Source organism: Camelus bactrianus, chromosome 28 (assembly GCF_048773025.1).
Source record: "Camelus bactrianus isolate YW-2024 breed Bactrian camel chromosome 28, ASM4877302v1, whole genome shotgun sequence".
In the NCBI taxonomy this organism is placed as follows: Eukaryota; Metazoa; Chordata; class Mammalia; order Artiodactyla; family Camelidae; genus Camelus; species Camelus bactrianus.
The window spans coordinates 17,995,910-18,022,506 of record NC_133566.1 but is presented as its reverse complement, the minus strand read 5'-3'; the positions used below and the strand labels follow the sequence as shown (position 1 = coordinate 18,022,506).

At 45.4% G+C, this 26,597-nt stretch overlaps 1 protein-coding gene across 1 annotated transcript; it reads right to left on the bottom strand.

Moving 5' to 3' along the window:
* Nucleotides 1-13,259: 13,259 nt before the first annotated feature.
* On the bottom strand, nt 13,260-19,530 carry IL36G (interleukin 36 gamma). The gene is made up of 5 exons (XM_010959135.3): nt 18,438-19,530; nt 17,952-18,019; nt 17,374-17,481; nt 16,520-16,659; nt 13,260-13,993 (listed from the first exon to the last, which is right to left on the bottom strand). Exons 1-5 carry the CDS (start codon nt 18,455-18,457, stop codon nt 13,760-13,762), a joined length of 570 nt encoding a protein of 189 aa, XP_010957437.1. The 5' UTR covers nt 18,458-19,530; the 3' UTR covers nt 13,260-13,759.
* Between the last annotated feature and the right edge of the window lie 7,067 nt (nt 19,531-26,597).

Genomic DNA, 26,597 nt, shown 5'->3' with positions numbered 1-26,597 from the left:
GAGGCTTTATGTAAAGGAATGTAAACAAGGGCATGATGGTGAGCTGTCCCAGCACTCTGAAAAAGGAGGGCATGCTAAGCCTTTAAGAGCAGCCACCAGGAAATGTAGTCATCAACACTGAGTTTGAGAAAAGAAGCATAGTGGGGCAGCCCCATGACTAATACTTTGATGCCACAAAATGACACACTGTAATTTTATTCCTCAGAGCGGAAACCCCCAGTAGATGCAAGGTAGACTGAGGAAGGGATGGGTCTCCTAAAATCCATGTAGTTTCTAACCAGTCCTGGTCCAGTTGTCACATCCCCTGCCAGTCAGGAAACAGACCAAAAAAAGGAGGGGGGATAACTCAGTGGCAGAATGCATGCTTAGCATGCACAGGGTCTTAGGTTCAATCCCCAGTCCCTCCATTTAAAAAGAAAAATAAACTAAAAAAAAAAAAAAAATTCCGGTATAAGCTCCTCTAACTTCTCAGAGCCAGTGAGTATGCTACGTCTTCACTCAAAGGAGCCTAAAGGGCAAGGCCAGCTCCTGCGCGCCCTGCCCCTCATGGACTCTAGGTTAGTGGGGAAGCCTGGCTCCCAGCTGCTCCAGTGCCCTGAGCTAGCAGACGTGCACACAGACGTCCACGAAGGGAAACTGGGGCAATGCGGTCGAGACTGCCCCATCCCCTCAGGCCATCTGAGTTTACTCTCCCCATGGTGGTTTCCAGCACCTGTCAGCTCCACACCTCAAGGGTTTGCATCTCAAGAGCAACCTCAGCCAACTGGGGCGAAGGGATTGGTGGATAAATGTCCCACCATCTTCAGCCTCTGGTGAGACAATGCTAAAGTTTCTTGTAGGGTTCCTAGCTACCTCACTAGCCTGTCTGGCCGCATAAAGACACCCTCACGTTCGCAACCTATACCCGTCCAAGGGATTCTCGCTTCACGGTGGGACATAAAAGGCCCTTACAGCCTCGTCTGGGTAGTGCCACAGCTGTCCCCACAGGAGTATGGAATCATGAAGCACCCACGCGTCCATGTGCAGCAGGTCTCTTTGAGTCAAAACTGGGATGCAGAACCAAGCTGAGTCTACAAAGACGTGCTGCCCCATGTACCCCTTAGCGTAAGTTGATTTCCACGCTCTAAGAAAAAAGCCCAGCGCTTATGACATCACCCCCAGGCTCCGTAGGCAGGACTGGACCCACTTGGATATCTTAAGGGGAGGGGCTCAGTGTCCTGCCATGAGGGACAAAGCAGCACACATCCAGGACACGTTGGTGTAAATGCTGCGTATACTAATGGAAACTCACTCATGACCACAGCTGATAAGATACGAGTCCTTTCAGGTTCCTTACTTTATCCTGTAAATACATGGAGCTCTATATGGCTAGGAATTTAGCCCGCAGTGCCATTAGTGGAGGTGATGGGGCTTTGGTGACACCAGATAACCCAAGACCTTCACATCTCTCCCCTTAGTCTAGAGGTGACATCCTTTACAGCCAAGGGGGTGGATGCTCCTGAGAAGGGACACTGAGTGAAATATGATGAAGGAAACATCTCTCTGCAAGAAAAGAACTCCATAGGGATTTAGAGATACAGTCTCCCTTCTCTCGTCAGCTGCCGGAACTGAATCTGCCTTGGGGGTTAATTCCTTTGTCCAGCCATATCTACACTTCACTACTCAGGTCAAGGTCAAGTATAGTCACCTCAGCCCCACGAATCCTTCCCAACACCCAGAGCATGATTCCCACCATTTGTCTTGGCTGTCGTTCACACGTTGCCACGCCGTTACGTGGCGCTGTCCTTGTTCTGTACATCCTTGACGTTCAGAGCGTGGTGTGTGGAGCAGCGGCACTGGCATCGCCCAGAAGTGTGTTAGAAATGCAGAATCTCAGGCTCAACCCCAGGATGACAGAACCAGGGTCTGAAATGAAGGGGCATTAAACCCGCTCCTTGTTCTGTGCCGATATGGAACACACCCACGCCAGTCGTCACATCAGCACACAGGAAAAGAAGTCAGGATTCAGGGTCTGCTTGTGACTGGGGAGGGGACGAGACAACCAGGTCTAGCCCCACCTTCACCTTTTCTCAGTCTCCGAGGCCCATGAGGTAGGCTGTCTCAGCACTGAAGAAAGGGGACGCGATGAGAGTAGTAAAGAAAAGAAGTCATTCCTAGAGGGGGGAAGGTGGAGCTCCGTGGTAGAGCACATGCTTAGCATGCCTGAGGTCCTGGGTTCAATCCCCAGTCCCTCCACTGAAATAAACAAGTACGTTAGTAGATAAACCTAATTATCTCCCCTTAAAAAAACAAAGCTATTCCTGGAAGGCTGGGGCCATGGACAGACCCTCACAAGGATTTTCACTTTGAGTGCTTACACTTTAATTGAGCCAGGAACTCTCAGATTGTTTTTGGTTCAATACAGGCCGAACACTATCTACCAAAGCAAAGAGAAAGCCTCTTTAAAAGGAAGGCAGAGACATTCAAATAATTTTACAAAGACAAGTCATAAGTAGTTAACAATTACCAGGCATACAGGCAAATAAGATCACAAAACAAAGAAGGAAGAAGGAGGAGGAGGAGGGGAAGGGGAAGGAGAAGAAGGGGAGGAGGGGGAGGAGAAAGAAACAAAACCACACAGACATCAGATTTTGTAAGTATTATACACAAAGCATAAAACAACTGTCCTAAACATGTTCAGGAAACAAGTGACAAAAATAAGAATCATTTTCTAGACTGGCAAACTATGAAAAGTGGCAAATTTGGAAGAGTCAAACAGCATTTCTAGAACTATAAAATACAATAAAAAAGGTAAAATAAACCAATATTTATATTTGGTAACAGACAGCACATTGCAGAAGAATTAGTGACGTCAGCAAGGTGGTGGTTTAGGAATTTCTAGCACTTTTCCCCTCCCAGAAACATCAATTTGAACAACCATCTATGCACAAAAATACCTTTACCAGAGCCAAGTCTTTCATGTAAGCAGTTACATTTGAGTGGAGTACATAAACAAGAAAAGATGCATTGAAGAAAGTAAGAAAGACAGTTTCATATTACTCTCACTACCCCTCCCCCAAGACAGGGCAGCCCAGCCCAGAAAGAGACATCCAACCTTTGGGAGAAGGAGGTGAAGTAAGGACCTCAGATTTCACAGTTGGCTCCACCATCAGCCCACCCCAGCAACCAGCCAGCTCCTGTGGCCCCAGACTCTTGACCTACCCCAGCACCAGACCAGTTCCTGGCAGCCTCACACACACCCCGGCTATCAGCCCACCCCCAGCACCAGGCAGACTCCCAGGAACCCAGGCTCCAGGTAGACTCCTGAGCCTCCCCAGCACCAGGCTGACTGTCATGGCCCCAGGCTTCCAGCCTGCCCCAGCACTGGGATGGCTTCAGCAGAGCTAGGCTCCAGATGAGCTTCCATGAAATGAGACTCTTGATTGCCCCAATGCCAGGCTGGTACCATTGGACCCAGGCTCCAGGCAGGTTCCTATGGACCCAGGCTCCCAATCCGTGCCAGAACCAGGCGAGCCCCCACGGCCTTAAGCGTTAGGCAGGCTGCCCTGGACCTGGGGTCCTGGCAGGCTTCTATGGTTATGGGCTCCCAGTCCAGGATTTGGCTGTCCCCACAGCCCCAGTCTTCAAACTGGTCCCCATGGATCCAACCGCCATGTTAGCCCCAGTGGCTCCTGTGACTTCGGGCTACAGGATGACCCCCACAGCCCTAGGTAGCAGGCTCATCCGGTGCCAGGCTGGCCCAGGTAGCCCAGCTTCCAGGCCAGCTCTATGGGCCCAGAAGCTAGGAGTTCCCCAGTGGCCCCCAGCACCCGACTGGCCCGCACAGACCCAGGATCCAGGCCTATCCACCAAGACCCAGGGCCCCGTCTCACCACCACAGACTTGGGCACCAGGTCAACCCCAGGGAACTCAGGCAAAAAGGCGGATGCTATGGATCCAAGCACCAGGCCTGGCTACCTGCTGACCCAGGAGCCAACCTGCATGTCCAAGGACTCCAGCATATCCCGTGGGCACAACAAATCAACAACTTCACGTGCAACAGTATGTTCTGAAAAAGACATGAAAACTAGCTGAACAGTGCATCCATGACAAAGGACAAAAGGGCCACACTGAGAAGGATAGAAGCAGACACTCATTCTCACCAAGAACCCCATATGTCAACCCATGAGCTCTCTCTTTTGAGAGAGATCTCAAAAGAATATACATATTTTTAAATTTAATAAAAAATAAACAAAATTTTTAAAGAATTTTTTTTTAATTTTAAAATAATATAAAGTTTTCCCTAAGGAGTGAAGGGTTTGTGCTCCACATCAGGCCCCCCAAATCCTTGGGACCTTTGCCAGAGCAACAAGTCCACAAAACTTCTACCTTTGAAAACCATGGGGGTTTTTAATCCAGGAGAACTACAGAAATGAGAATCTGCTCTTAAGGGGCTCAGGCATTGACTCACTCGCCCTGGGACCTGACAAAGGAGCAGCAGGTTGAAGGGCACATATGGACCATGTGTGGAGGAGACCCACTTGCTAGTCTTGAGGTGACTTCTGAGGGGCAGGAACCTGCTAAGACTCTCTCTGGGGTTGGAGGCCCTGGCTGGCATCGTCTTTGAGTTCTTTCTCCCTTCCTGGTGTCAGCTGGTGGGTACCATTTTGGCACTCACCTCTAATCTGCTGGAGCCAGTGGCACACCCTACTCCACCATGCAACAGCTGTAGCCCTCCTACAGCTGGCAATCACACCCAGCCCACACAGGAATATCCCTTTAGTGCCTGGCTTTGGTGGCCAGGGAGACAGCGTAACTGGGCCCCATGAGTCATCTCTATACAAGGCCACTCCTGCAAGACTGGGAGAGGTAACTCTGTCACCTAACACACAGAAACAAACACAGAGAGCCAAGAAAAATGAGGAGACAAGGGAATATGTTCCAAATGATAGAACAAGATAAAACCTCAGAAAAAGACCTTAACGAAACAGAGATAAGTAATCTACCTAATAAAGAGTTCAAAGTAATGGCCATAAAGACGCTTAAGAAACTTGAGAGAAGAATAGATGAACATAGTAAGAACTTCAACAAAGAGATAGAAGATATAAGAAGACATGATACAGAGCTGAAGAATGCAATAGCTGAACTGAAAAAAACACATCAGAGGTGGTTAAAAGCAAACTAGATGAGGCAGAAGATTAGAGCAGCAACCTGGAAGACACAGCACAGGAAATAACTTAAGCAGAGCAGCAAAAAGAAAATAGAATTTTAAAAAGTAAATATAGCTTAAGAGACCTATGCGGCAACAAGTGGGAAAACATCCACATTGTAGTGGTCCCAGAAGAAGAAAGAAAGGGGCAGAAAACTTATTTGAAGAAATAATGGCTGAAAACCTCTAACCTGGGGAAGGAAGCAGACATCCAGGTCATGGAAGTACAGAGAGTTCCAAATAAGTTGAACCCAAAGAGATCCACACCGAGACATGTTATAATTAAAATGTCAAAAGTTAAGGAGATAATCTTAAAAACAGCAAGAGAAAAATGACTTGTCACATGAAAGGAAACTCCCATAAGACTATCAGCTGACTTTTCAGCAGAAATGTTGCAGGCCAGAAGGGAGTGGCATGATATATTCAAAGTGCTAAAAAGAAAAAAAAAAAAAAAAAACTTCCAACCAAGAGTACTTACCTGGCAATATTATCATTCAAAATTAAAGGAAAGATTAAGAGATTTCCAGATAAGCAAAAGGAGTTTGTCACCACTAAAACGGTCCTACCAGAAATGCTGAAGGGACTCCCTTAAGCAGAAAAGGAAAGGTACTGACTAGAACAAGAAAATATATGAAGATAACAATCTCACTAGTAAAGGTAAATATATAGTAAACGTAGATTAACCACTATTTGTGAGTATAACCTATTAAAAAGCTACTATGAAGGTTAAAAGATAAAAGTCAAGTAGCAAAAATTAACTATGACTACAATAATTAGTTAAGGGACACACAAACTATAATATATAAAATATTACATCAAAAACATAACATGGAGTACGGGATACAAATGTAGAGTTTTTAGAATGTGTTCAAACTTAAGGTGCTATATATATGTGTCTGTAAACTTTATAGTAACTATAAAGCAAAAACCTACAATAAATACACAAAAAACAATAAGAAAGAAAACTAAACATTACACTAAAGAAAGGCCCCAAACCACAAGGAAAGAAAGCAAGAGAAGGGAAAAAAAAAGGGCAGAGAGGAACTACAAAAACCATCAGAGAACAATTAACAATATGGCAATAAATACATACCTGTCAATGATTACTTTAAATATAAATGGGCTAAAATCTTCAATCAAAAGACATAGACTGGCTTAATGGATAAAAGTCATGAAATACGACTATATGTTGTCTACAAAAGACTCACTTCAGAGCTAAGGACACACACAGACTGAAAGTGAAGGGATGGAAAAAGATATTCTATGCAAATAGAAACAAAAGAAAGCTGGAGTAGCTATACTCACATCAGACAAGAAAGACCTCAGAACAAAGACTGTAATGCAAGATAAAGAAGGGCATTGCATAACAATAAAGGAGTCAGTCTAGTGACAACATACAACATTTGTAAATATTTATGCAACACAGGAGCACCTAACTATGTAAAACAAATATTAAGAGAGCTAAAGGGAGAAATTAACAACAATGCAGTAACAGCAGAGGACTTTAATACCCCACTTACACTAATGAATAGATTGCCCAGACGCAAATTCAATAAGGAAATATCAGCCTTAAACAACACATTAGACCACATAGAATTAAGAGATATATACAAAGCATTCCATCCAAAGGCATCAGAATACGCATCCTTCTCAAGTGCACGTGAAACATTTTCCAGAACAGATTGTAATTTAGCCACAAAACAAGCCCTAATAAATTTAAGAAGACTGAAATTGTATAAGCATCTCTTCCTACCACAATGGTATGAAACTAGAAGTCAATTACAGGCAGGAAACTGGAAAACCCATGCAGGAAATATGTGAAGGTTAAACAAGATGCTACTGAACAATCAAGGTTCAATGGTAAAATCAAAACATAATTTGAGACAAATTAAAATGGAGATATAACAACCCAAAAATCTGTGGAATGCAATATAAGCAGTTTTCAGAGGAAAGTTATTAGCAATATAGTCCTACCTCAAGAAGCAAGAAAATTCTCAAGTAAGTGATCTAATTTCATACTGTCGACTGAAATAAATGCTCAGCCTAAAAGTTGAGAGTTATGTTTTACTTGGCGGGAGGACTCCAGCCGGGATGACAGCCTCTCAGATTGCTCTGAGGGACTGGTCCAAGGAGGTAGGGGAGGAGCTACGACATATAGGAGCTTTACAACAAAGACCAGGTAGTTGGAACAATAAAAGATGACTTGTTATCTAAAGAAAACCAGGCATCTCAAGTTAAAGAATTTAGTGCTTTTCTATGTATGGGAGGAAGCAAACATTTGGGCTCACTGAATTCATTTCTTTGAAAAGCACCTAGCTGCCTAGGGCCAGTGACCTGTCCTTTCTTGTTCTGAGTCCCCTCATAGGGCACCAATGCGATTGGCTGCAGAGGCCGGGCTGCAGGCTGGTCTTCCCTGGGGGGGGGGGGCAGCCTCAGGTGACTTGATGGTTTCAGCAATCTTTGTTTACTGATGTGGTCTGCAGTATTTTTCGTTCACAATACCTAAATGAACTGGAAAAGAACAAAGCCCAAAGTTAGCAGAAGGAAGAAAATAACAAAGATCAAAGTGGATATGAATGAAATAGAGACTCAAAAGACAATAAGAAAGATCAATGAATCTAAGAGCTGGTTCCTTGAAAAGATAAACAAAGTGGACAAACCTTTAGCAAGACTCAATCCTCAGCAAGAAAAAAAGGGGAAGGGCGTAAATAAATAAAACCAAATGAAAGAGGAGACGTGGCAACGGATACTACAGAAATACAAAGACTCGTAAGTGTGGTGGCCTCAGAGGTGGGCCTCTCGGGTCCCCTTTTAAGAGGCCCTGTTATGAGACTAGCTGGCAGGCTGCCTCAGGCTGCCGCCACTGCAGATCCACGGCAGTCTTCTTGCCAAGGCTGCTCTCTGCCTGGGCTGCTCCCAGCCAATGGCTGAGAGCAGCAGGGGGACCGGAGCCCAGCCTTTCCTTGGGGCGGGGAAGCCTCCACAGGTCAGCTCTGCTCTGGGGTTCCTCCTCAGTCTGGCCAAGACTTCCTGAGCGTTTTCACAGCCGCCCCCCAACAGTCTGAGTCTCCCCCTGCTCACTCTTTCTTCCCTCTTTCCTATCATTGCTGTCAGTCTTGCATTATGACCTCAAGGCTCTGCCTGCCTACTCCTGACCCCTCCCCCCGGATATCTCTCAGGTGCATTTCTCCAAATAAACTTACTGCATGTCTCACTTCACTTTGGCATCGTCTCGTCAGAGCACCCAAATTGACTGACGTGACCATGAGTGAAGCTCAGGAACCGGAGGCAAGTTGTAAGAGAATAGAAGTGGTATAATTCCACTTACATAAAGTTTAAAAGCATAGAAAACTAATTAACATCTATTTTAGGCACGTATTTGTACGCGGTAAAACTGTAACAAAATGCAAGGGAATAACAATCATCAGATTTAGGTTCACAGTCACATCCGAGGGAAGGAAGGGAAGGGAACAGGATGGAAAGTGAACACACAGGCGGTCCTAAAGGTCTGCTGTTTCTTTAGCTGAGTGATGAGTTCCTGTGGATCCCTTTTATTTATATCTTGGATATATTTGTTATAAATATTTGTACTCAATATTTATTTTGAAAATAGAAAGTGGGTCCCAAAGAGATTTCCTGAATTTTCTGAAAATAGGAATAATATAACAAAATCTATCAGGTACTGTTTACCATCATTTCATTCCTTCATTAAATCCTCATAACAATTTCTTAAAAGCCATATAGAACAATTATTTTAAAAGCCATGTGTAAAATAAAAAAAAATAAAATATTAATTACAAGGTAGAAATAAACCAGTAAAAGAAAAAAAGATAAAAAATAAATTCAGTCATATGGAAAAGGCAGTCGTTCTTTTATCTAAATTTTACAAAGAGGGAAAAAATCATTTATGAAAGTTGTAAGTATAAATATCCAGATATTGCAGTCCCTCCAAATATGGCCCCATGAAGAATGAGATCATTTAGCCTCATCTCTCATCATAGACTTGGGCAATAATCTAGGCAACTTCAAGGCAAGGTCCTGCAGGCAGAGAGATGGTGCATCTTCCCAGCGGGAGAAAAAGAAGGTCTGTGGCCTCCAGGCCTGTTGGAAAAATTAACAATCACAATTTGCTTAAAACAGAAAAAGAGCTACTGACGAAGGAAAATGATTTTAAATTCAAATGTTAAAGGTTAGACAGCTGATGATGTACTGGAAAGCATCATTTTTAGAAGGCCATGAAAACAACCTGAGTTTTCCACATTGAAAAATAAAATTGCTCACCAATGCTGTTAGCTCTGACCTTTCTCCTTCCAAAAACAAAAGTTTTGCTTCAATATAGCCAATGTATCTCCAGGCCTTACCAGCTCCTAGGAAGGGGTCCCACCAACAATGATGACCCAATTGTATGAGCTGACTTAACGCAACCATGTGGGGAGGGCGTGGCTCACCACTATAATGCTGGTATGCGCTGGCCTTTCTGTCCTCCCCGACCCACCCGCACTCCGCCCTGATCCCTGCAGATAGCACATGCCTGTTCCCCTGCAGCCTGGGCATGAGATTTGGTTACCAACCCATAGGACCAAGAGAGATTTCAGAGTGACAAGGAAAAAAGCCCATACGTGGAACCTTGCCTCCTGACAGTTCATGCACTCAGCTAAATATTGTTTTGCCTCTTCAAGACACAGCCCAGGCAATATGGAACTGTGTTGTGATCTCTAACGAGAAATACGTATCTGGTCTTTGTCCCCATTTCCATCACAGAGTTCCTAAAACCCTTGGAATTTCCAAGATGCTGACAACAATAAAGATGTCTTTTGTCTGTTAATGAGGTGACTTTTGCTGATTGCCAGGAAAACCAATCATTTGATTAGAGGGTTGAAACTTTCAGTTCCACCCACTCCTGACCTCCAGGGAGGGAAGACGGGCTAAAGGCTGAATCAATCGCCAATGGCCAATGATTTAATCAATCATATCTAGGTAATGAAGCCTGTGCAAAAGCCCAAAAAAGATGGGTTTGGAGAACTTCTGGGTTGGTGGAAATGGGGAGTTTTGCAGAGACTGGCACCCTCAGAGATCATGGGAGCCCTGTACTCTGTCTCCATATCTTGCCATGTGCCTCTCTTCCATCTTAGGCCCTGCTCTAAACCTAGTAAGTTGGAAATCTGAGGGAAATGGATTTAAGTACAAGGTCTAAGTTAGCCCAAACACCTGGGCCTTCAGTTTATACCCCCAGGTGCTTCTGCTGCTGCTTCAACTTTGAGAAACGTGCACAGTACAGTTCAGCACTTATGTCATTACCTCAGGATGTTTCGCTAGCCAGGAGTGCCCCACCCTGGGCGGATCATCTGCTGACACCCTGCTGGGTGAGACAGCCCCAGCGGCGGCAGTGAGGTGGCTCAGCTGTTGCTGTCTTGCTCTGCATCATTACTGCTGATCTCTTGGACAGCGTTTCATAATAACTCAACTCCAGGAGACAGAAATTAAAAGACCCAAAATTAAAAGTGTCATCATTTCCAGGTCAAAGAGCGAATGTCAGTGCCACCCTCGGTGAGTCACATCCACTCTGTGGACCTCCCTTTCCTCACCCATAAAATGAAAAGGCTGAGGGAGATGATGTCATTCAGAAGAATTATCCAGTTCTTGGTGGGAGCGGGAGAGGATGGGGCAAAAAAGATTATTCTTTTCTTTTTTGGAAGGGGGGGAGGTAATTAGGTTTATTGATTGATTTATTTAATGGAGGTGCTGGGGATTGAACCCAGGACCTCGTGCATGCTAGGCATGCGCTCTACCACTGAGCTATACCCTCCCCCACCCCACCGTTTTTTGCATTATGAATAATGCTGCTATGAACATTCCTGAAAAGTCTTTAAGCAGACATATGCTTTCATTCCTTTTTAAAAAAAAATTTTATTGAAGTGTAGTTCATTTACAATATTAATTTCAGGTGTACAGCAAAGTGATCCAGTTATACATACACATACAAACATATTTTTTCCTTTTTTAACTTTTTTGGGGGAGGGGGTAATTAGGTTTTACTTACTTATTTCATTTTTTTTTTTAATGGAGGGACTGAGGATTGAACCCAGGACCTCGTGCATGCTACCACTGAGCTACATCCTCCCACCGTGTGGCTTTTCGGTGTCACTCTAGAACATCATCTAACAGGCTCACCCAAGGGTCATCTCACTCTCTATAAACACAGCTTTGTTTGGCTTACTACTTACTGTTAACTTGTAGGAAATAAAGAGCGTATGATTTTTGTCCAAGAGATATGCAAATAACATCAGTCTGATAGAAAAGATAACGTATGAAGTTTGTCATTCAAGAGACAAGTAAAAGCGTCCTACTAGACACACAGAGGGAAACAGGAAAGGAGCTGCAGGACTTAGCGTTTGCCTCATGAAACAGAAAGCAGTTGGCTCAGAAACAGGACTGAGGCAGGAGAGTATTGCTTTTAACCACAGATTTGTATTATTTCAGTAAGAACTGTCCTTTAGACAACTTTCTAAAGTCTAACAAATAAAAATTAATGTATTGACATGAAGAATTATTAACAACCACTGTTCTCGAGGTCTTGGGGCAGCAACTTTAGTCCCCGTGCCCAGGAGCTCATGAGTCAAAGGCAGAGTCTTCAGGAAATAGCCTTTGTTTGCTCTTAAGCAGTCCTGGTGCCAGGAGATGTGAGCCCCAAAGCAGCTGGACAGAAAAACAGCCCAGTCAACTGTCTTCTCTGTAATTGTGATTTGGGGTGGCAAGATGTTTAATTCCCAAATATGTGAAAAGCAGGTATACACCAGGCCATTACCCAAACATGAGAGTGCTCCTCCTCACAGGGGCCTTCCAGGATTTCACACACTGTTCCATGTTGTGTGTGGTAGTTCTCAAACGTGATGTGTAAGGCAGGGGTCCATGGAAGTCTGTTCTCCCAGTTCCACAAACTGTGAGATTATTGGGTTTTCTTTTTGAGAACGCTCTAAATATGCTCTCAGAACCCTTCTGGACCGCCAGAATGACATCAGGACTCATATCTGAGCTTTTGTCTGTAAGCTCCCACCCCAGATAAATGACATTCCAGGGTGGCAGAGTGCCTACATGAACAAAGAATTCACAGTAGAGAAAGGAGATGGGGGAGCTGAATCATCCCACAGCCTGGTAGGGTGGAGATACTGCAGCACTCAGAACCATCATCATGTCCCAAGCAAATGTGTCATCAGATCCCAACTGTCAAATGTAACAATTGACAATGTGACAATGTAACAATACTAACCGGCAGACGTAACAACCTGTCACCATTTATTAGCAGTGGGTATAGCACTAAATATCCAATGCTAACTCTTCAATTTGATATTCCAGAACTAATTAGCTTAGTGCCCACTTTAATGTTGGTTTTTATAAAACTGCATGCTCAAAAGATGCTTAATTGAAGAAGAAAACTTTTAAAAATTAAGACACACTGTATTAAATTGGTGCTTACTGATTGCTGACTAGCACGCCTAGTAGAGATTGTCCAAAAGTTAAATATATATATATATTGTTACTGGTGCAATTGTGTTGATTGTATTTAAGCAAACATAATTTTCTACATTTGCAGCATGTGTCGAAATAAGAAATCCGTTATACACAGGACCAGATCTCAGCAACATCTTTTCACAGTTATACCCACAGTCAGTTATTTCATTTCATCAGAGTGTATCATCTGAAGCACGGCTGGGGGGAAAGCTGGGCTCTCTGTTACAAGAAGACTCCACTTTACTGCAATTTTTAAAGGGAGTATGTGGCTAGTCAGCATGTCTAAGAGGAAAAGCAAGCCTGGCTATGAGACTATAGAGAAAGTGCTCAAACAGTGCCCTTTTACGTGCATAACCCCCCACCCCACCCTCTCAGCACTGGCCCTTCTCCCCAGAGCTAAGCCCCAGTCCCAGGCTCACCCACCGTGGTGTCCTCATTCAATGACTCTCGCTAATTTCAACTTACTCTTTGTTTCCTATTTCATTTTAAATCTATTTTGGCTTTTTTTTAAATTATTTAAACACATGGACTCTATATCTGGCTTTATGCTAACACATTAGAATTAGACAAAAATAATTTAATTTAATTAAGAATTATTCTTCTTTACAAGTTCCTGACCCTTAAAAGGATGTATCACACATCTTGCAATATACCCGCAACATATAAAGAATGTGGAAGACGTCATCCCGTTAGGGAAGAAAACAGAACAAAACAAGAACAAGGATGAGCTCCACGCTAGTCCCAGGATCTCGGGTGAGGTTCACGAGCTCTGTGGTGTCTTCAGAACTATCCCCAGGAGGGCACCGTGTTGTTTTTCGGTCCTGACGTCCTTGTACAGGCGGCTTGTGGGGTGGAGAGCTCAGGCTTGAAAGGGGATCCTCACATCACCCCCTCCCTCCTGCTTCTGAGCCCACGTTCTACTCCTTGGTTGCCACGAAGTCATCACTTCTTCTCCACTCATAAGATAAGATGAGAACAGAGTCGAGCCCACCTCAGCACGGATGGGCAATGACACTGAGATAAGATAGATGAAAACACGCTGAGAACTAGATATTTTAAGACCTAGTTGCCACCTCTAGGTTGAGTTTGAGTCTTGAAATCTAAATTGAAGGCAGTATTGTGCGTTGTCCCCAGGTCCGATGTGAGGATGATGGGCTGGCCTTTCTCGGAGGAGGCGATGAACCAGCCAGGGAAGGCCACGGACTCGAAGGTTGAGGTCCTGCCCATCCTGGTGTGGTAGAAGAGGTAGGGCTTCACAGGCTTGGCTTGGTTGTACAGATCCATGATCTTCTGCTCCTGAAAAGGGACAGAAGACACCAGAAGAAGGAGAGTCTGTTTGAGTGGTTCAAGCGTCCTTGTACATGGTCAGTAAATGTCCCAAAGTTTGAGAAACCCTATCCAACTCAGAGCAAGCCTAGAAAAAACACATTCCAAAGGAACAGCAGATCTCACCTTCCCAGCCCCCACTCTCAAATCCAGAGATGGCGCGGAGGTGACACAGGGCCAATAAACCAGTGGCCACACTTGAACGACAAACTGGAACTCTCCTCACACAAGAGGCTAAGGGCACCCCCAAGGGAAATGAAGGAGATGCTCATTTGCAGCAGGAAGCCGAGGACCCCCCCTCACCAAAACTGCATCAGGGAGGGCACCATCCTGCAGGAACCACTGCTTCAACCTCTGACCTCCGACCTCCGACAAAGGGCCACCCAGTCAGGGGTATATGGATCTCTGATCAATCCCAAACAGATTAGAAAGTTCAGTGACATGAAGAAGACACAAGACGGTCTAACAGATCAAAGGACTTGCACCCAAAGAACAAAATATATAGATCAATCAGGAAAGGTCTTCTATATTGTACATAGAAGTATATTTGTATGTGTATATATTTGTATATTCACATATTGTTATATTTAGGTAAGAGAAATGTTTCTAAGTCAATTACGTATGTCCAGGATCTCCAGAGAGACACACAGGAATGGCCTATGATTCAGCCACATCCCACCCTAAGTCGGGGGAGTTCTCCCATACGATCGCTTTATTCAGTTAATAACTTCCAGTTAGTCTATCCAATTCTCGGGCAGCCAGAAATATAGGCGTCATCCTGATAACCGCTTTCTTTGATCTCTCAACTTCTAAGCCAGCAGCACAGCCCAGGAGCAGTATTTCCAAAATATTTCCTGAACTGAGTCGCTTCGCACACCCTCCCCCACACACAGCTAACCCCAGTCCATCTCCTGCTCCTTTCCTACCATCCATTTCCCACCAAGCAGTTGAGTGGACTGCAAACTGAAATAACTGAATACATAAGATCGTGTTCCCTCCTGGCTGAAATGTATTGAATGATTTCCTTGTAATAATAATAAAATCCAAAATCTCTAACAGAGCCCGCAGGATCTACACCCACCAGCTCTTGCCTGCGTGGCTGAAAATGTACTTTTTAGTCCTCATCTTAATTACACGCCGCATTCACTCTATCAGCAAATCCCGTGGCCTCAATTCAAAATATATCTGGAATCTGACCATTTTCTTTCTACCTCCCTGCTTCCCCCTCCTCCATCAGATCACATCTGGGTCACCTCACAGCCTCCGCTGGTCAGACTTTCGCCTTCAACCTTCATACTCTGCTCTCAAGGAGCAGCCAAAATAATCCCTTTTAAACCTTTCTCCATTCATGTCACTCTTCTATTCGAGACACTCTAATAATTTCCCATTTCACCCCGACTGAAAGAGAAAATGCTCACAAAGGTGGGCAATGCCCTTCATGGTCTGCCTTCCTCTCCCTGAACTCCTCCTCCCCGTTCAGTTCACTCCTCCACATCGGTTTCTTCACTAGACCTTGAACTTGCTCTCCCGTATCCCCTGCTGGCTAACTCCCTGGCCCCTTCTACCCTCTGTAAAAATCTCACCTTCACAAGAACGCCCACCGCACTCTACAGGGGCAGCCAGCCGGACCCCAGCTGTTCCTGGCACCACCAGTCTCTCCATCCTGCTCTATTTGTTCGTTCCCAGGAGACAGAACGCCCTTCAACTCATCACAAGTCAACCTATCTGTATGCTTATTGTGCCCACGTCTCTTCTCCCATCAGAATCCAAGCCCCAGGAGGGCAGAGCTCTTTGCCATTCTGTGCACTGATGGTTCTCAAATGTCCCTAACAGGGAAGGGGGGCCAGGAAGCTCGCACACACATTTACTGCCTTGAATTGGACTGGGGTTGAATTAAATTGGGTTGAAGTAAGCTCAAGTGTAAGAAACAGGTTTTTTTCAAACAGGCGATTATAAAAAAAAAAAGAGAGAGAGAAAAATAAAACCAACTGGAGAGCTTGAGAAGTAACACAGCAAAGATCGAAAGTTCAGAAAACACAAGAGAATCATTGAGCAGACAGGATGAGAATAAAAGGTAATCGTGGCCTGGGAGATGGAACCAAGAAATTCTCCCAGAATGCAGCACACACACACACAAGGACAGAAAGTATGACAAATTAGGTGAGATATTAAAGTGAGATCTGAAAGTTCCAATGACAGATGAATAGGAATTCCAAAAGGGGAGATAAAGCAGAAGGAAGGAGAGAATGTACTTAAACAATGGCTGAGAATATCTCTTCTCAATATTCAAGAAAGACAAAAGCCCTCAACTAGCGAGGGGCAGGACAAATCAAAGAAAAGCCTGTTGCACGCACGTGACTCTAAAGGAGCTAGAAATAAACATGCTTAAGAACAGGAGACGATTTCTTTTTTGACTATAAAATTAGATTTCCTAACAAATCAGCTTCTTAGGAAAAAAACTGGGGTTTTCCCACATTATGTTTTTTAGTCACTCACCTTCAGCTGCAGGGTGGGCTGTCCTCCGATGTCCTCACAACACAGACACATTTCTGGATTCTCTATTCCCACGTAAATGGGAGTCCCTTTGCCTTGCTCAAGGGCCTCTGGATACTTGCATGGGACAATAGTGGCAGTGACTATTGGATAAGAGGGGAGATGGTGTCAGTGTCCTTTGCAAGTCAGGAAAGACCAGAATCTTCCAGTAGGTCCAGAAGAGACCTTGAGAGTATAATTGCCGCTAGTCCAGACCTACCACACAGCCAGCCCCATATTCATTCATTCATTCATTCGTTCGTTCGTTCGTTTGTTCACACCAAGCGCCAATCACCTCCCTAGGAAATGGAGCAAACGCGAAGCCTTAAACAGAGGGCAGAGCCTACCCCTGAGATTCTCACACGTCTGTCTGAACATCTGGAGGAGGGAAGCCCCAACCCCAAGCAACCCCTCTGATCCTTGGAGAGCTCAGCTCATCAGCACCTTTTGCCTAATGTGATGGTGAAATCTGCCTTCCTCTGGGATCCAACCAACTAGTCCTCTTAGGACACCAGAATTTGGAAGAACAAGCCCGCCTCTTCCTGAGGACAGGCCTTCAGGTCACTGAGAGCAGCTCTCTGTCCTGGGGACAGGATGGTGCTCCACGCTCTCTGCTTTCTTTGTCCTGATTGGAGACACCCATTCTCAGGCGGGTGTGGAATTCTTCCCCCTCAAGGGGGGCCCTGTTGTAATGCCACACTTTAACAAGAAGGCAGGCGCCAGTGTCCCAACCTCCCAGCGTCCCAGCGTCCCAACATTCCAGCTGCACGAATGTAAGGGGCTGCCTCCGAGGGAGCAGCTGCCCGACAACCTCTCACCTGAAGCCACCCTGTTATTCCGTGGGACAGTCACGAGGCTCTGACCCTGAAGGACCCACATCTGCTGACTCAAGTCAGAGATGTCCACAGTCTGAGGTTTATCCACTGCTGTTTAAATAGAAAAGAATACGAAGAAAAAATGAGCAAGGCTGCTTCAGCAGATGCTAGAAGACAGATCTAATCCAGGCCTTTCAGGAAGGATGGTCCAGGGTTTACACACCAAAACCAGCAGGTCTCACGTGACCTATCAACCCAGCCTCTCTTTCCGTAAAGCTGTGGGCTCTGGTGCAGAGGCCTGGGGCCGTAACTGGTCTAAGACAGTCACCCAGCAGCCCCACGAGCTCACGTGTGTCAAGGTCCAGCCACTCTCCCTGATGCCCATGCTGTGCTTGACCCAAGGTTGGGTCTGGAGCTCGAGCAGTGAACAAGCCATGGTCCCCACCCTCAAAAGCTCATGTCCAGTGGAAGATGGACAGCACTGGGTGGTAAGTGCCATATAGGGAGGGACAGAGAAGATGGACGTCCAAAGAGACAGGCATTGAGTGCAGGTGTCCCCAGCCTCCAGATCCCAACATTACCTGCTGTATGGTGTCCTCCATGGGTAGAGCCTTTCCAATTGCCTACCCTAAGGGGGTTGTCTTGGTACCTGTGGGGACAGGGATAGAAGATCTGAGCCTCAGGAGACATTTCCAAACCCTTCCCAGGACCGGTTCCTAAGGTCCTTATTCTGGACGGGGAGCTGAAGTCTGGCCTGATGCCAAGCCCTAGTCAGAAGACCTGGGGCAAAACTTCAAGGCAACCAACCTTAGGGAGAGGATATCAAGCAGAATTTTCCTCCACCCAGAGCTCCAGCTGGGGACAGTGTCCCCCCGGATGACTTTTGACCTCACATAGCCCCCAGCTCCCTGATGCCTGTGTCCCCTTCTCCCAGCAGCCCTCCCCACTCCTGCTGGCAAATTCTTCTGCCTGGAAGCAGGGGAGGGATCCGTGCCAGGGCAGCAGAGCCAGGATCCCAGGAACTCCCCAGTAAGAAGCAGCAGCCCCACACAGGACAGGACACGGACCCAGCCCGGCGTGGCTTCATCCTTCCACTAAGCCGCGGAGCATGAAAAAGACAGCAGGCTTGAGAGTCGAGGACCGTCCGGCTATCAGCTGTCAAGGACTTTTATCAAAAGTGCAAGGAACCGAATCACAGCTCCAGCAGCAACCAAGAGCGCTGACGGCTCCAGAGCGGACGGTATTTATCTGAGATCACAGGGAGGTGCTAGCTTCCTCAATGGGGCGTGACAATCTTATGACCTGAAAAAATTGCCAGGTCTTCCTTCCGGGAGATTCCGGGAGGTTCAGATAAAGAAACTGCAGCATCAGCATGAGTGTGACCTGCCTGGGCTCTCTGAGACGTAAGTGCCAAGTCAAGTCTCACCGACACGGTTAATAACAAACCCTGGGTTTTTCAGGAAGGGGAGACTGAGGGACTTCCCCAGGACTCAGTTCTCCTGCCATGTCACTCTGAGGCTAAGAATGGAAATGCAAGATCTAAGCGAAGGGAATCCATCCTCCGGGGCCAGGAATTTGCCCGCTGCAGTCCCACTAAGAGAGTCCTGGGACTGCAAAATTAGCTGTGTGCTCAGGCAGGAGCCAAAGGGCATTCCTGCCCACCCAGCACTTCCATCTCCGGTCACCCTTGAACGGAGGGTTAGGCTAGAAGCCCCCACCCCCACACACACACACTCTTTCGGCCCCTCAGAGATGCACTCCATCTCCTTGGAAGCTGCAGATATTGGGCAGCACACCTGTAACTGAGGCCATCTTGGTCCCTGGTGCCCCCAAAATACAGTGGACCCCAGAGCTGCCTGAGGACTAAAGAGGTAGGCAGTGATTTCTCTAAAAACTGAGCCCTGGATGCCAGCCCATCCTTCATCCTCTGCTCTGGTAATGCAGGACATTCGTAGGTTCTTAATAAATGGTAACAGTTATTTTTCTGCGTGTTTGTTACACACACACACACACACACACACACACCAGTCCTATCTGTTGAGGTCACACAAAAAAATTTTCCGGGACACAGGTTAACTTGACTAAAGTGAATTTCAGAAGACAGCTCAGTGGTAGAGCACATGCCTAACATGCACGAGGTCCTGGGTTCAATCCCCAGTGCTCCCATGGCAAAAAAAGTACACCTAATTACCCCCCCAAAATTAATTAATTAATTTAAAAATTTTAAAATAATTACTGTTGGAAAAAAGACATTTAAAAAAAAGAAAGAAAACAGACTAGCAGCCTACAGCTTCAAAGTCATCTATCTAGCTGGAAAAGAAAAAGTGCAAAGAATATGACAGAAGCTTCTAGGCAAGCAGCTCCATGAGCCCCTCTTCCCACCCTTGAAAAGAGTCTCCTTGCTCAACCTCTCACCCCCATCTCCTTTTGGGAGTTAGAGGAACATGATCTTTTCCTGTTGAGACCCCAATCCCATCACTTTGGGTTTCCAGTTTATCTGCTATCCTAGGAGAGAGAGTGTGGTCATGAATTCAGACACACTTCTGTTCAAAGCTAGGGTCAGCCAGCGTTACCTCTTGAGTCCCCTCTACCCGGCTGAAGAGTTTCTCCATCAGTCAACATATCCCCTTTCTTGGGATGCTTACCACAATACAGCATCTAAAAGTCCTCACCATCTGGCCCCCCAATTCCCTAGGTCTCTGTTCCAATCAGGATCCAGTCTGGAAAGCAGAACACACACAAGGAATTGCAAACAAAGGGAACTGAACACAAGAAACGGGTTACACTCATGTTAGAAGGTCAAAGAGTCAAAAGGAGCTGCCGAAGTACCCCAGATAGTACCAAATGCAGGAAGGAGTCAAGAGGGGACAAAAGAACCTAGGAGCTCAAAGGAGGAAGCTTGGAGGACCGACGCTTCGAACGCAGGAGGCGTTCCTCTCCCAAACTTGATTTCCAGATTCTGAAAAGAGAGTGTAGTCTGCTGGGTGCATGAACCACGAAGGTGGAGATGAGGGGTCAGCCCCAGTGATGTTCAGAGGGCCCAAGGAACACCACCCAGAGAGCTATATTTTCATTGACTCAAAAGCCTTAGGGTATAGCTTGAATCTTCCATGCCCAGGTGAAGGCTTGAAAACCCCACGTGTCATGGTGACGTGTGTCCTGCTTAGCCTCAGCCTCTTGTTCCACTTGACCCTGACCTTTCCCAGCTTCCCAACATTCAGAGGATCCAGCAGTCCCAGAATTCTCAGCAAGCAGCATCCATTCTGAAGTCCCCAGTTTAAACTCTGGTGTGAATGAGGATCAGAGAAATTAGAAGGAATAGGAGTGACGGTGGTAAGAAGGAAGAACTGACCCATTGGGGTGGATAATTGCAGAGCAGAGAGCCCACCGACTGAAGAAAGAGACCAGAACTTGTCTTGGAGCAGAATGGATGATTACATGATACCTCAGCTATATTTGAGCAGACTATCAATTTTCGTGCCGGTCATAAAAAGTAAAGAAGGCAGTTCTGCTATGTGAACATAACCCAGTTTGCCAGATTCTTTCCATGAATGTTTCACTGTCACCTGGAACAACGAAAGTTATGCACACGGTTCAGTGCGACTGGAACTGAATTCAAGTAAGTGTTCATAAAGCCAAACATCTGAGACATGCAAATATTTTTGAGATCACTAAGTCCAGATTCCAATTTCCAAGCTCTAAGGTGTCAGCATCCACGCTTGCTTGGTACCAAGTCCTGCCCGTTTGCTCACTTAATATGCCTATGATCTTAAGAAGCTGAGGGAATCATTGGAAACCAGCAAGAGGAAGACAGTTCGGTCATCCATCACCACTGGAATCTCTAGGTCTGTTCACAGGTGCACAGTCTCCACAGGGACTTATTCGTGTAACCAAGCTGACAATCACAATTAATTAAACAGAAGGGACCTTGAAGCAGTAGAGATGATCTGGCTCCAAAAGCTGACAAATACACAGAATCAGATTAATAGCAGAACGAGGCTTAATCCAGGGCTCTCTGCTACAGTGCTCACCAGCTCCGTTTGGGCTCCAAAAAGGGCTAAAGCCACTGTAGTGCAGGTCCCAGCACAAGCCACTTTCAATCAGGGCTGGCAGTCTGCCCTGGGCGTTGTTACTAGGGAAAAAAAAAAAAAACAAGCCTGGCACTCACCTTGGTTAAACTAATGGGGCAACAGGATGTGTATCATAAACCGCAAAGAACAGCACGGAGCCATTTTACTCCAACAGATTTGAAAAAAACGCCAAGGAAACCCCCAGGGCGGCCTCTGCAGCCCAGGCCTTACCCAGCACGTGTGGGATGATGCACTTGAACGCGCCCAAACCTCTGTCCTCCAGGTGGCCCAAGCCCAGTGTCTAAGACTCACCTCCCTGGGGGCTGACCCCTCACATCTCCCTGAAGCTGGTTTCTTCATGAAACCCCAGCCTGTAGGAGATGGGCCAACACGCTGTTTAACAGCTTCCTCTCCCTCAAGTGAAAATGAAGGCGAAATGAACAAAAATCACCCCCAAATATACTCACCAAAATGGCAGAAATAAACAGAAACATTAAAAGCATTATGCCAAAATGATCCAATCACTCAGAACCAACATAAAGGTATATCTCTCTAAATTTAAAATTGCCATCGACCAAGTTGGACACTTATGGGCAACCAAAAAAACCATACACAAACAGCTAAAGCCTAGTTGGACAGCTTGCGGTACAACATTTAAGGAGAGGTTGTAAGTCAAAAGCCAAAAGTTTGAAATTCCTGGTCAAAGCGCCAGATGACAGAGCACTTTCAGCCTTCACCCAACGATCCTCATCACACAAAATGCAAAAGCCATGAGCACAAAGATGATAAGCTGAACATCCTCAAAATTTTAGAATTTGGGGCAAACTTGGACCAAACATACCACAGAAGAAAGTTAAAAGATAAGATACCTGGGAGAAAATATTTGCAACACGTCTAACAAGCTAATAACTAATATCCAAAGGTTTTAAATAGTTCCCATTCATCAATGAGAAAAATGCAAATAATTCTATAGGAAATGAGCGATTGATGTAAAAAGCATTTAACTGGGAAGAAAATGTAAATATCCTATAATTAGAGGTAATTAGAGTTAACCATACTCGTGATTAGTAAGATGCAAATCAAAGCAATAATGAGATTCAGTTTCCACCCACCAGGAAGGCACAAACTAAAAAGATAATAGAATATGAAAATGAATATATGTATGCATATGCGAGACTGGGACATTATGATCCGTACCAGAAATTGACACATTGTAACTGATGGTACTTCAATTTAAAAAAAATAAAAGATAATAGTCAGTGGTATGAGGAAACAGATTCACTTATTGCATGGATGGATATGTGAATCAGCACACCTTTTTTTGGAAAGCAATTGCTCAGAAACCTAAAATATGTCTACCCTTTGACTCATCAAATCTACCTAGGATGATCTATTGGTTAAGCTACTTTCAAGCTTCAAAAGCTGGAAAAATCCAATTCAAAGTGGCTAAAACAATAAAAATATTTTCTACATCACATGATTGGAAGCCCAGAAGTAGTGTAGGACCAGGGTTGCTGATCTGATAGTTCTATGACATCAACAAAGATCAACATTTTAAAAACTCTCTCTGAACTGATGTTCTTAACTTAAGGCTAGCTTCCTTCCAGTCTGTAAGATAATTTTGCCTGCGATGATCAGAATTGCATACTCAGTTAGAAAGAAAAAGAATGTCTTTCCCACAACAAAGCCAACCCTAAAAAAAAAATACATAAAATTTCTGGTTTTTTAGACTGAACTACCAAGTAATATGTGCAACTGACATGCTCATTTAATGGCGTGGCTTCCCTCTCCCATTCCTTGACCCAACACTGGGCTTCCGGGTCCTGGTTTATCCCCTGGGTTCCTGCTACTGTCTGTTAATGGTCTGTTGCCTCAAAACCTCGCAGATCTGCTCACTTAGTCAGATTTTTCTAGAATACACATCTGCTCTTGTCACTGTGCTCTCCAAAACTTTCAATGACTCCCTGTTGCCTGGACGATAAAGTTCAAACTCTAGCACAGGTCAGTCCCTAGCAAGGGAGAGAGCTCAAAAGGTGCACAAGGGGAGAATCCGATCAAAGGGATTATTTACAAAAGTGAGCGGGACCCCAGAAAACAACAAAAGATGGGGAAGCTGCCGACAGCTAGAATCCACTTCGCCCTCCGGAGGAGGAAGGGCAAGGGGACCTCGGGGGACAGCGATGCAGAGAGATTCCGGCTGTGGTCTTTTTTATTGGAACATAGCCGCTGCCAATTGGCCCCTGGCGGTGGGGTGGGATGATTGTATGCTAACCAAACTCTCATCCCTCCCTCTGATCTCCCATTGCCTGAGTCCAACCCGGAGACAGAGGACCAGAGACCGCTGAAGCAGCCCCCAGGGTCAGTCTCGCAGGCGCGGAGCAGGTAGAGGCACGGAGCATGCCCACCTGAAGCTCAGGGGTACCACCTACCACCTGGATTCCAGCCCATAACTGCCCGCCCACCTCAAGGCGCAACCTGCTGCAAGCCGCCGCCTCACTCTAGCCAAGAAATCCCTCTACAGTTCACTCCCCAGAGTAAAACCCTCCGCGCCGTCCTCAGCAAGTCCAGGCTCTAGAGTGAGACTCCAGGTCTCTCCATGAGCTCACCCTGTGTGCCTCCTCGCCACCTCCATCTCACCTCAGCTTCGCGAACGCAAAGGTTTGGTTCAGCACAAACCCCTTAAAGAGCCCTCCTAAGCCCCTTCTCCCTCCTGGATGCTGCTACAGAGAGGGCATGGCCGCCAGAGAATCCAGAGGCCACCTTTGTGCTCACCCTGAAACACCGTCAGGGCTTCCAGCTGGGCCCTGGCTGAGCTAACGCAGAGCTGTGCCTTCTCTGACCAGCAGAGGGCGCCGTGACACCGAATGACGTGTCTGGAGACACCTCTGGAGGCCACACCCTGGGCTTGGAGATGCTGGAGCTCCGAGCTCCGCGCAGCGCCTGAAGGCAGGACCTTTGTCACAAGTTTAGAACTGCGCTTTTCAAATTTTTTATTTTAATGCAACCCACGGTTTGAAATAGATTTTACCCTGCATCCCAATTCACACATCCATGTATATTTATTATCGACTTTTAATATTATTCTTAATATTATTCTGCCAAAATCTGTTTGCTGATGGTATTTCAGTAATAAATTCAAAAATAAATAGTTTAACACAATTAAATCTAGTTAACTAATTAAAGTGGAGTTTTAGTCGTTGTACCTGTAAAGTGGAGCTTTTAAAATTGTTTTTATGTGACTGAAGCATTTATTTTGTGACAGTCACGTTTTTAGTTACTGAATACCTGAAATTTTTTATATTAGTACACCTTATTTTCTTGTTGCATGCTTAATTTAAAAAACTTTTTCGATGAAACTTATTTTGAAACTATATTTTTTGCTGAAGTAAATTTTGACCAAAAATTATGAAAATTTGATGGTATAAAGTCATAAGGGCCTAACATCTCTGCAAAATGCAACAGATTTCATTTTCATGCATTATTTATTTTCTGGGCAGTAGAGTGCACAACAGCTAATTAAAACTAGAAAGTTATTAGATTCATAAATTATACTTGTGGGGAAAAACACTTTGTAACCAACTGTTTTAAAATATTAAAAGATAAACTGAGGCTTATTAACAGTTTTAAGAGTTTATTTGAGTAAAAGTCCATTCGAATCGGGCAGCATCCAGTCTAGCAGACAGAAAGGAGCTCCGAGGAGACCTACAAATGAAAGACTTTTATGGCAAGAAGGGAGCGGGAACAAGGAAGTTTTACTTTGGATTTGTTATCGCAAAGTTACTTTCCTTTAGGGGATGGCTAATGTCCTAGCTAGTTCTGACCAGGCAATTCCTAAGTGACTGGGTTAAGATTCCTTTTCTGGGAGAGCTGGGAACTGTAATTGAGTTAAGTCTCAGTTTGGTGATAGGGGGCTTAGCATAAGCGACTCCATTTGGGACCTGCTGTCTTGTTTTTTTAACAAACATAATAATAATTATCTCCTATTTAGAGCCATGTTCCAAATAATTCTCTTCCGTAGCTTAAAAGGCTTGTTTGCATGGGAGGTTATCACAGGCAGCAAGAGCAGGACACAAACTGCATGGACACCTTGTAAGATGAATGGAACTTCCTAAGCGTCTACAAATGCAAAACAAGAAACAGTGTATTTCATGAGCTTGGTGACAACAGTGTCACATGTTCTATTGTAGCGGGAAGGCTGCCCTAGACAACCAGTGAGCATGGCTGGTTAGCAAGCTCTACAACACAGGCAGGGAGCTGGATCTGGCCTGCAGACTATGATTTGCCAACCAATCCTGGTTCTAAAATGAAGATCTTAAAGGGGTGCCGTGGCGTGCTGGAGCCAGTGCACCCCAGCTTAGAAGAGCCCACGTGAGCATCTCCTCTTGACTGCAGTCCTGCGACTGCATGTCATTGAAGTTGGTTCTGCTGGGAGTCGTTACATCGTGAAAACCAGCAAGAGCCGTGTTATCAGAGCTCCCTCCCAGTCCCCCTGCCCCACAACGACCGAGAACTGGTTGAACATCACTAGGGGTGTGCCTGCAGACACTGGGATGGAGCGAGGAGGCGGGGTGAGACAGCCCTTTGGAATGTTAGAAGAAACTAAATGTTGGTTTCTAATTTATTTAGCCCTTGTAAATTTTCTAATTTTATGTCAGCTTCATTAAGTGCTATTGTCTACGTTTCAAGATATGTCCTCAATTTTGTTTAATTCATCGGGGTAACCGGGATCAAAAATGCCTGGGGTGCACCACTCGTAAGGCTGTCTGTTACGCTCTGCTGGGTAACTCCCTCCCAAGCAGGGTGCAGGACGGATCAGAGTCTTCTCTTTCCATTCCCAAGACAGCCTCCCTCTTTCCCTCTCCCCCCTTGTCCTGCCCAGGATCTCGGATGGGGGTGGGGGAAGTGATCAGCTGGGGAGAGGACCCCCTGGTTGGGGCACTTCTGCGTGAGTTCTTGCCCTCGGATCATCCTTTTACAGGCGTAGAGAATTCCTTGAGGTGAACAGCTGAAACGTTGGGTGCTATGGGTTGAATTGTGTCCCCCCCAAAAAAAGATACATTAAAGTCTTAACCCCCAATACCTATGAATGTCATGTTATTTGGAAATGGGGTCTTTGCAGATGTAACCAAGTCAAGAAAAACTTCTCAGGATGTGTCC